The 11,785-nt window shown below is 38.9% G+C and overlaps 1 protein-coding gene across 6 annotated transcripts in view; it reads right to left on the bottom strand.

Annotated features, from left to right (window-relative positions):
- Window positions 1–10,632: 10,632 nt before the first annotated feature.
- Window positions 10,633–11,785, bottom strand: part of LOC107953443 (protein SWEETIE) — a 30,564-nt gene continuing 29,411 nt past the window's right edge. For 4 of the 6 annotated variants that reach the window (XM_041097375.1, XM_041097376.1, XM_016888750.2 and 1 more), the window contains one exon: window positions 10,633–11,601. In XM_041097375.1, coding sequence (XP_040953309.1) covers window positions 10,846–11,601 — 756 coding nt within the window. In that variant the 3' untranslated portion in view covers window positions 10,633–10,845. The remainder of the gene's footprint in view (window positions 11,602–11,785) is intronic. The other 2 variants (XM_041097378.1, XM_041097377.1) reach the window with 1 other exon arrangement.

Below are 11,785 nucleotides of genomic sequence, written 5' to 3'. Positions count from 1 at the left end.
CATCAGTGTGAATAAGCTGCAACTTGTAAGTGGCTCTCTAGGTTGACTTATGAAATGACTTCCTATTTTGCTTTCCAAACTGACACGCTTTGCAGCTTGAGATTGTATCACTAAGCTTAGGAACATCAAGTGCCAACTCATTTTCTCTTAGTTGTAGTAACCCTTGATGATGATAGTGCCCGACTCTCTTGTGCCAAATCTGTGTGACATCTTCTTTGAGAGTAAAAGTAGATTATTTCTCCTCTAAAGGATTGAGTGAAAAACTCTTTCTTTTCATTTTATTTTGAAGATATCTTGATTTGCTGCATCCTTAATCAAACAATATTCATCTTCAAAAATAACTTTAAAGCCTTTTTTCAATAAGTTGCCCCACACTCAACAAATTTTGGTCAATTTTAGGAACAAAAAGAACATCATGTATATGTTTTGCACCTGTACAACTTGCAATTACAACAGTTCCCTTTCCTTTGACAGAGATGTAATCCTCATTGCCAATTCTGACTTTGGTGATGCTAGTTGGCTTCAAATCTTTAAACAACTCCTTGTCATGAGTCATATGGTTGGTGCAGCCGCTATCAATCAGCAGCTTTCATTTGACTCACTACTCACAAAGCATGTAGCCACAAACAATTGATCATCGTCTTCCTGATCATCAATCTTAGCCTTTTGATCTTGCTGTTGAATCTTATTCCTACAAATTACAGCTTCATGTCCCACTTGATTACATTTGGTGCACTTGGCATCTAGTCTTCTCTAGCATTTGTAAGGAGGATGACCCTTTCTATTGCAATGTTGACAATGAGAGTAAGACCCCTTCTTAACTCCTACTTTGTTGTTAGTTGAAGATTCACCAGTAGAATTTTGATTCTTCTTAACAATTTTCTTCTTATTATTCCTTGCATTCTCATGATGCTTAACTGGCAAAGCTTCTTCAACAGTACCTTCTTGCCTCATAGCTCTTATTTGCTCATGTGCTTGCAAAGCATTGAGAATCTCTGCAAGAGTGATTTGAGTCAGATCTTTGGTATTTTCCAATGCCGAAATAGATGCCTCAAATTTTTCAAGCACTGTTACAAGAATTTTTTTCAACAATTCTTAAGTCCTTGAACTCAGAACCAAGTAATCTGATTCAGTTTGCTACATCCAATAACCTATCAGAATACTCTTTAATTGATTATGTTTCCTTCATCTTCTGCAACTCAAATTCTCAAATCAAGTTTAGTACACGCATTCTTTTGATTCTTTCATCTCCCTCATATTTTGACTTGAGATAATTCCATATCTCATATACTGACTTCAGAGTTATAATCTGAGTGAAGACAGTAGACGAGATTGCAGTAAACAAACAAGCCTTTGCCTTGGATTTCTTTTTCTTCTTCTCCTTTTACAATTTGATTTGCACCATGGTAGAGTTATTTGGGAGAACAGAAATTTAATAATCTCCTTCCACTGCTTCCCAAATATCTAAAACTTCCATATATGCCTCCATACGAACTGCCCAAACCTTGTAGTTATCTCCGCCAAACATCAGTGGAGAGATTGAAGAAAAAATTGGAACCTGCTTCAACATCCATGACACAGCACCTTCACACACACACACAGATCCCTTAAGAATAAGGCTCTAATACCAATTGTAAGAATTTAAAGAAAACAAAAAAACAAAAATAGTGGATAAAGGTAACTCACATTTTTATTAAGCAAACATTCAGAATTTATAAAAAAAAATCAACATCAAAATCCCACTTTCTCCTAAACTTAAGCAACATGCAAAATAACTAACTCCTAAAAACTGAAATAAACGTGGACGTGTTTCAACCCTGAAGCAGTTTCTTAACAAATATGAAGTAGTAATTAATTGCATAAGCATTTTAACACGCATCTTGTTTGTTTATAAGACTTCAAAATTGTTACTTGTCTCTTCTTTTTAAGTTAATTGTAAGTTGATATTATGAAAGTGTAAGTGACTGTGTTGGCAATTTTGAGAAGAATCCTCCTAATACTCTTCTACATGTCTTCTCTCTCTCTCTGAGTCTCCCTTTAAGAAAATATATATTTAAAACGGGATTTTGAAATACAATAAATTCATAGTACCAACATACCGGATTGTTTAGATATCGATAATTATATATACATTTGGTATTTTTCATGTTCGTTTTATTGTCTATGTTTGAGTTTGTAGTTATCCCTCCCCACAATGTCGTTCAAGGTTAGTAATTATTATTTTGGGGGGTGTATGATGGTTTTATCCTATCTTTTGTAGTTTCCTTCTTCCATGAAGAAAAGAAAGATCAAGCCAATTATTGGTTTAGTAAATGAAACGTGAAGTAGGAAGGAAGACCGTTTCCTTCCATGTAGACTTATATAGTATTAACGTTCGGACCCATTTCCAACATACTTGTATTTGAAGGATAGATTGCATTGCTGCTCTGCATTTCTATTTTATTGCGAAGCAGCGGGACCACTACAAGGCTCTCCTCCTCACCCCCATGTTCCAAACATGTTATAAAAACCATCATACGCCCCCCACATTTCTGCTTCAGTGACTGAGCAACAACCAAGGTTATGCGCAAATCCCCTAAACCAACGACCCCCATGATACCCCACCCGTGGCAGCAAAGCCGGTTGTACTGCTTCTACCATCATCAGTATTAAATCTTATACCAACCGAGAGGTGGTTTCTCTCCCATTCCCTAGTACGACCCTGCCAAGTTTTGCATGCAAATCTGACCTTACTTTGATGAACTCATTCCAGAATCGACTTCCTCTTTCAAGGATGTTCTCCCATGCAAAGAATGCCTCATTCAGTATCCTACTATTCATCTCATTCCACAAGCTCCAACTAAGAATTCCAAACACCATATCCCATCCACTGCAAAACATGAGGGATTGAAAAGATTTGCATACAATCGATCATGAATACGTAAGCTTAAAAATTCTTGAAGCCTCTCTCATTTAACAAGCCTGACATGGTTGGGAAATATCTTCTCAATATATGATCTGTCGTCTCCACAATAGCTGCACACCAGATTGCCAGCAAGGTGATCAAAAGCTTTTGCTGATCGCCAGACACATGAAAATTGAATCTATGATGGCCCTCGTAACTCCAAAAACATCGCCAATGTTTATGAGGCCCCAAGCTATTTTGGTTATCCATTGCATAATAATAAGCTGACTTAGTGATAAAAACATGTCTTCTCTCCCAGCGCCACGCAGGGAATTCAGGGATATTCGATTGTAAAGGAGGCTGCAAGGCGCTAATTTGTTGGTGCAAGAGGCAGCAACAGGCTATTTTGTATCTTGCTTGAATAGCAAGCCTCGAGCCTTGGTGAAGAAACAAACTCGGAAGCAGAAACAGAAAATGAAACTAGCTAGTGAATAACAGAAAAGAGAGAAGAAGATTTGAATGAAAAAAGAGCTGATCTTTTTCATTTAACTCATCAACAAGGCATTAAGCCATTACATATATCAGTCAACAAGTAAAACAAACAAGTAATCACCTAATCAACTACCTAACTCCACTAATTTGCATTGAAACTTACAAGATTAGCTTGTACAACTTGCATTGCTGACTTTTCAGTCAATCAATATCAAAACATTTACCTACTTAGTTCAACATGAACTAGATTACAAAACAATTAAAATGGAACTAAAAAACAGCAAGTGGATTGGCAGCTTCAAACTTCAGTTGCTGCACACCATGGTACCACTGCTTGCTGCTATTTCTTCGAGCATGACCACCTTTGTATGTCGTGCATGGCCACCTTTGCATGGGAACTAAACTTAACACTCCTCCTTAGTTTCCATGCTAGTAACACCTAATTCCCTTTTGAATTTAACAAATTTAGACACATTGAGTGCCTTTGTGAAGATATCAGCAATTTGCACTTCTGAATTGCAATGAATCAGCTCGATTTCATGAGCTTGTTCCATCTCCCTTATAACATGCAACTTAATATTGAAGTGCTTGGTTCTGCCATGAAAATTGGGATTTTTTGCAATTGCAACAGCAGATTTGTTGTCACAATAAATCTCTGTTGCCTCCTTTTGGTTTTGGTTTAAATCAGCCAAGATTTTTCTAAGCCATATGGCTTGATTCACAGCAGATGCAGCAGCAACATATTCAGCTTCTGCTGTTGATTGTGCCACCAGACTTTGTTTCTTAGAACTCCAGCAAAACATGCCTGAGCCAAGACTAAATGCATATCCGGATGTGCTCCTCATGTCATCACTCGATCTAGCCCAGTCACTATCAACATAGCCTATCAGCTTCATGTTTTCAGCCTTTTTGAACAATACACCATGATCAATGGTGCCTTTGATGTATCTTAGCACTCTTTTAGCTGCTCGAAAGTGCTGATCATTGCAGCAATTCATGTATCTCGATAGCACACTAACAGGAAACATGATATCGGGCCTTGTTGCAGTCAAATACAACAGACTACCAATGAGACTCTTGTACATGGTCTCGCAAATTGGTTCACCACTCCCTTGCCTCGAAAGCTTCACTCCAACAGCCATTGGTGTGCTTGTTGGCTTGCAGTTCTTCATAGAGAACTTGTCCAAGATCTTCATAGTAAAAGAACTCTGACTAAGAAAGATTCCCTTTTCTGTTTGCTTCACTTCCATTCCAAGGAAGTAGTTCATTCTGCCTAAATCAGACATTTCAAACATTTCCATCATTTTTCTTTTGAAATCTTCCAGCATTCTTCTATCTCCTCCAGTTACCAATAGATCATCAACATAGAGTGACAGAATAAGCTGAGTTTCAGCTTGGTTCTTCTTCACATACAGTGTTGGTTCACTGGGACTTCTATCAAATTCCAAACTGAGCAAGTAAGAGTCAATTCGAGCATACCAGGCTCGAGGAGCCTGTTTCAGGCCATATAAAGCCTTTTTCAGTCTGTACACCATGTGTTCTTTGCCAGTGATCACAAATCCTTGAGGCTGCTCGATGTAGATCTCTTCTTCCAGGAAACCATTGAGAAATGCAAACTTAACATCAAGCTGATGAACGGTCCACTGATGTTGAGCAGCCAAGGCAACTATCATTCTAACTGTGTCAAGCCTGGCTACTGGTGTAAATGTCTCCAGGTAGTCTAGACCATACCTTTGGTTAAATCCTTTGACAACAAGCCTGGCTTTTAGCTTGTTCAGACTGCCATCTGCACTCTGTTTTACTCGATAGACCCATTTTACTCCAATGGTCTTTTTTTCAGTAGGTTTATCAACTAGCTCCCATGTATGGTTCTTCTCAATCATGTTGATTTCATTGACCATAGCTAGTTTCCAGCCTTCATCTGCCTCAGCCTCTTCAAAACTGCTAGGTTCTGCTATTGCAACCTGTGCCCTTTCATAAATATCTTCTAGGGGCCTTGTGCCTCTCACAGGCACATCATCAACATCCATTTCAGGTCCTAGCTGCTCAAGTTCAGCTTGATTAGGCACTAGGTCTTCTGAAACTGCTTCTGGCTCATTTTTCTCCCAATTCCAGCAGGCTTTTTCATCGAAGATGACATCTCTGCTCACCTGGACTTTGTTTGTCAAGGGATCCAGAACCCTGTAGCCCTTCTTGACTGAGCTGTAGCCTACTAGAACACCTAGTTGAGCCCTTTTAGAGAGTTTGTCTCTCTTTGCTGCTGGTATTTGTGCATAACACAGGCAACCAAACACCTTCAGATGTGCCAAGGAAGGCTTGAAACTGAACCAAGCCTCGAAAGGTGTCTCGGATGCAAGAGCTTTGGTAGGAAGCCTGTTCTGAAGGTAAACAGCAGTGTTTACTGCCTCAGCCCACATGGTCTTGGGCAGTTTTTTTTAAACAGGAGACATCTGGCCATATCCATCAGACTTCTGTTCTTTCTTTCAGCTACCCCATTCTGCTGAGGTGTGTAGACATTTGTAAGCTGATGTTTGGTACCAGCATCATTGCAAATGGCTTGAAACTGAGCTGAAGTGTACTCAGTGCCATTGTCTGTCCTTATCGATTTCAACTTGCAACCTGTTTCTGTTTCTACAGCATTTTTAAACTTCACAAACACTTGAGCTATCTCAGACTTGTGTTTTAAGAAGAAAATCCAGCAAAACCTTGTAAGATCATCAATGAAGAGGATGAAATACCTGTTTTTGCTGAGTGATTCAGTCCTCATCGGGCCACATACATCAGAGTGCACCAGCTGCACTCTTTCAGTAGCTCTCCAAGCTGAATTTGTAGGAAATGGCAGTCTTGCCTGTTCCCCCATCTGGCAAACTTCACACACATCATCATGCTCCACTGAGCTGGTGAAGTTCTCTGCCAAGCCCTCTTTGGCCAATCGAGCCATTGATCTGAAGTTGGCATGTCCAAGCCTTTGATGCCAAAGCTTGAAGTCATCAACAGAGGTTGTGTATGCTGAGTTTGAGTCATTTGCCCAGTGAACCTCAAAGCATTTATCAGTCATTGTGACTGTCATAAGGCTTGATCCACTTGGATCAGTAATGTGGCATTGTTTGTCCTTGAACACAACAGAATAACCTTTCTCGAGCAGTTGAGCTATGCTGAGAAGGTTTCTGTCAATCTCTGGCACCAACAGCACATTTGGAATGATCTTGTTGCCTGTGGGAGTACATATCAGCACTTCTCCTCTTCCTTCAGCCCTTATAAACTGACCATTTCCAACCTTGACCTTGGTTTTATAACTTCTGTCCAAGGTTTTAAACAAGGAGGCATCTTGTGACATGTGGTTAGTGCAACCACTGTCCAACAACCAGCCTTTTGAGTATTTCTTCTCAGCAGCTAAGCAGGAAACAGCAAAGACCTGTTCTTCTTGGTCACTACTGTCCTCAGCTACTCGAGCTTCAACCTTTGACTGCTGAAATTGATTCTACCTTGGCTTACTCCTATTTTTACAGACCCTTTCAACATGGCCCTTCTTCTTGCAGTGTTGGCATACTACATCTGGCCTAAACCAGCATCTGTCTTCTGGATGACCTGGCCTCTTGCAATGTCTGCAGGGCTGATCATGACTCCTTGCAGTATCAGGCTTAGGCCTGTTTTTCCAAGGCTTTTTGCCTCTTTGAGCATTGGTGCTCGAGGCTTCTCTGGCCTTGGCTTGAAATGCACCTTCTTGGTGATCTTCAGCTCTGCTAGCTCTCCTTTGTTCCTGAGCATAGAAGGTGTTGATTAACTCAGTCAAAGAAATGCTAGCAAGGTCCCTTGAGTCCTCTAGGGAGGATATCTTTGCTTCATATTTCTCAGGCAAAGTGGAGAGGACTTTCTCCACAATTCTTGCCTCATCAAAGTGCTCACCTAGGAGCCTTATACTGTTAACCACTGCCATAATTCTATCTGAATACTGCTTCACTGTTTCTTCTTCCTTCATCTTCAAATTCTCGAAATCCCTTCTCAAATTTAACAGCTGATGTTGCCTTGTTCTCTCAGTGTCTTGAAACTCCTCCTTAAGCTTGTCCCAGGCCTGTTTTGGAGTCTCACAGGCCATAATTCTGGTAAAGATGACATCTGATACACAGTTCTGAATGCAGGACATGGCTTTGTGCCTTTTGGTCCTCTCATCAGCATGTTGTCTGATCTGAGCTACTGTGGGATTAGCCCTCAGTGGTGCTGGCTCAGCATCTGTGTTAACAACTTCCCACAGATCAAAGGCCTGCAGGTAAGTCTTCATCTTTACCAGCCATATATGAAAGCTTTCTCCATTAAAGACTGGTGGGGCTACTGGTGAAAATCCTGAAGAAGCCATCAGGTTCCTTGGTTTGAAGCAACAGGTCCACTAAGACAACGGCTCTAGATACCAATTGTTGGTGCAAGAGGCAGCAACAGGCTGTTTTGTATCTTGCTTGAATAGCAAGCCTCGAGCCTTGGTGAAGAAACAAACTCGGAAGCAGAAACAGAAAATGAAACTAGCTAGTGAATAACAGAAAAGAGAGAAGAAGATTTGAATGAAAAAAGAGCTGATCTTTTTCATTTAACTCATCAACAAGGCATTAAGCCATTACATATATCAGTCAACAAGTAAAACAAACAAGTAATCACCTAATCAACTACCTAACTCCACTAATTTGCATTGAAACTTACAAGATCAGCTTGTACAACTTGTATTGCTGACTTTTCAGTCAATCAATATCAAAACATTTACCTACTTAGTTCAACATGAACTAGATTACAAAACAATTAAAATGGAACTAAAAAACAGCAAGTGGATTGGCAGCTTCAAACTTCAGTTGCTGCACACCATGGCACCACTGCTTGCTGCTATTTCTTCGAGCATGACCACCTTTGTATGTCGTGCATGGCCACCTTTGCATGGGAACTAAACTTAACATAATTTTTAAAGCTATCGGTTCAGTCAGTGAGTGTTTGAATTGTGTCCAATTCCAATCCCCAATATGATCCGTCATATTACATAGAGGCACATTATTAGAAGGCGCAAGGTCCGGTTGGATACTACTGTTCATCAAAGGCTCACAGTTTTCTACCCAAGAGTCGCGCCAAAAATCCACCTCACACCATCCCCAATATTCCATATGATTCCACGCCTCACTCCTCACTTATACTTAGTTCGTAGCAGTTGAACCGAAGTTGATCAATCTTTGTTGAAAATTGGCCAACCATGCTGCTGTTATATTTTTGGTTAAGTGCATGCAGCTTGTAAACATGCTGCAGCACGTATGCTTGCTGTAACAGCAAGGTTGTTTAGTTGAAAATGAACTAAATTGGTATTGTTTTGATGTTTTTAGGTGCTGATTGACATAATCAGCTTGCGTGCAAGTTAAGTTTTACTTGTTTCAAAATATGATTAGTGGTAGTAGGTAGTATTTGGTGATGTATTTGGTTATAAATGTATTGGTTTTTCTAGTTGAATGAATGAGCAAAATGAGCTATCAGCCATAAGCTCCCTTGCTGCACATTTGTGAGCAAGTAAAAATATTTCTTGCATCTTGCTTCATTGTTCTGTGCTCTGATCTGTTTTCTTCCTTTGCTCCTCCTCATCCCTAACAATCTTAAAGCAACAGATAAAACCCAAGGCAGCATTCTGTCAACCCAACCCTTTAATTCCAAGGCCACCCTGAGACGTCGGTTGACAAATATCACCCCTTTTCACTAAATCAAATATTTTGTCTTCTTGCCAGCCTCGCGAACAGAATTAAGAAGCGTAGGGAGGATATTACTATCATGGGTTACCTTATTAATGAATGCTTTAAAACTATGGATATGTTTAATAATGCGGCTGTTAATTGGGTCAATCGTAACTGTAATAAGGTGGCAGACTTTTTGTGCAATTCTGCCACTACTCACGAGGGTCATTTGGTTTTTGGTATGGATTACCCTACGGTGATCCATAATATTGTAATTGATGATGCTATTAATTGAAGGTTGACCTCTTTAGGTCTTGTTGTCAAAAAAAAGAATTTCTTTTGTCTTCTGTGTGCCCCAAACAAAGTTTCGTATGATTTTCTCCATTATCGAGCATATTCCTTTCTGTAGAAAAGTCCATTGTATTGCATACATAAGAACGATGACCAACATGCCTCGGTGAGAGTTATTCTTCCGATAGCAAGAGAGTTTTAGCTTGCACTTAGAGACTTTTTATCTCATATTAGTAATATTGATACGTAGCTTTAGTTACTCGCTTATGAAGCAATAACAAAAGGCATCCAATTTATCCTTAACAAGTTTTATTTGCTCAATCGAAGTTTCTGTTAACAAAATTAAACCGTCTGAACACTCGAATCACCCTTGTTAGCTTAATTAGTTCCCATCTACCCATACTCACTGCGTGAGTAATTGATTCGGCTACAAATAAATAATGTTCAAATAAATTATAATTCCAAACAATCTACAAAGAAAGCAATTTAGTGACACAATACAAAATTACATAACTGACTATGTTGCTCAATATCAACAAGTATATCCTCTATAAAATTCCAATCCAATATATCAAAAGTTTTCTTGAGATTAATTTTAGTCACCATCCGCTCTTACTTGCCTGACCTCTTACGTATTACATGAATCATTTTTATTCAGTAATAATATTATCAACGATGCATCTTCCAACAGGAGGATCGAAGCTTGATTGCTCAAGAACTGCCCAGGTTGATATGAATGATCTTAATTTTTTGCTCCTTTTGGTAACAATTTTTTACAAGACCGTACAAAACTATTGAATTGTCTTAAGAAAATCTTCTGGATTAAGAAAAGAAGAGTCTGATTAATCCATTTCTCAAATTGACCAATTGCAAATATTGTGGAACAAATTCGCAGACGCCTCCACTATATTCGAAATATTTTAGTAAGAGAATGCATATAGACCATCAACCCCGGAGAGATGGCCACGAATACTAGAAGTCTAGAACCACTTTTTTATTTAAATTAATTTTATTTTATATTAATAACACATTTAATTAAAACCTACACTAAATTAATCACTATTTAGTAATTATATCTCATGTTTCAATTATGAAAAAAAATAGTACATATATTTATTTTGAGAAATAGATTTTCATTTTCAATTTTCAAAAATACAAATAGAATTTGTTTTCTCAGGGGCCAAACTTTTAAAGTAATTTTTTCTTTTCCTTCTTCCATTTTGCAGTAAGATTAACTGCCCGGCTGCTTATTGGTTTCATTATAAACCACCAATAAAAAAAAACGTCATGGTTTTATAATAAACAACTCTAAAAAGTCACGGGCCAACATCCTGCAATAAGGCGTTCAATGTGATTTCAAACCTTTCTATGGCTATCAGCAACTCTCTCTCTCTCTCTCTCTCTTATCAGTTGGCAGCCAAAACATACAAAACTTCATGAGGAAAAAAAAAAACTTATCTTCCAATCATCAATGTCCCTCCCCGGCTTTCAATGCTGTTCCTGATCCATATTATGTTCAGCTTCCTCTTCGGTTTCAGTTTCGGAAAGCCCTACATGAGGCAGAGTATCTGATACTAAATCAGTATCGACTTTATTATCTGAACTCTCCTTTTGCTGCTCATCATCCCCTGCTACATTGATTGATCCTTCAGCATCTTCATTATGTCCAGTTTCAGTTGATGCCCTTCTTTGCACATGCTCTTCTATCTTTGCGGATAATTCTTTCACTTCTTCAACTGCAAGATCAGACAAAATCTTCTCCCTGTTACCTCCGTCACCTGAGCAATCAGATAATATTTCTGTTGCAACCTCTGAATGCTCCGCATTAGCGTTATTTATACTATTGTGATTTTCTGAAGATGGATATTGCTGACTATTATCAGTACTGATTTCCAAAGCAGAAGAGATGGACTCACCATGGTCCGATTCTTTTACTGTACTCTCATCTACAGAATCAGTTTCAGCTGCATTCTTTGTGGCTGGAAAAGACTGGAAGGCATCCCAATCGTCTTCATCCTCTTCATCTTCTTCCATGTCATCATTATTGGTACCTATAGGGGTGGCTAATGGAGATGAATATCTTTCTTCACTTTGCTGTTTAAGCTTCACTTGAGTAGCTGATGGTAAGGCATTGTCCTCTCTTCTCATTTCAAGTGGAACTGGTAGTTTAATCTCTAATGGCAGTGCCACAGATTTCGTTTCTCCAACACTATGGTCCAGTGTTACTGAAGCACGAATAACCCCCTGAAACAAGAATGGTGATTATTGTTTCTGAACAATGTGGCCATGGGAAAAATGAAAATTGCAAATCAAACAAAACTTTGGCCAACAAAGTCTTCAATTGCCTATTTATATCAAAAATGTGAATCCATTGCTCTACCAGAAACATGTGGAGAAAAACCATTAGTGAACTAAATCTATGTTTCTT

This window comes from Gossypium hirsutum, chromosome D07, assembly GCF_007990345.1.
Source record: "Gossypium hirsutum isolate 1008001.06 chromosome D07, Gossypium_hirsutum_v2.1, whole genome shotgun sequence".
NCBI classification, from domain to species: Eukaryota; Viridiplantae; Streptophyta; class Magnoliopsida; order Malvales; family Malvaceae; genus Gossypium; species Gossypium hirsutum.
The sequence above is the reverse complement of the archived record's forward strand: the minus strand, read 5'-3'. Positions and strand labels throughout refer to the sequence as shown.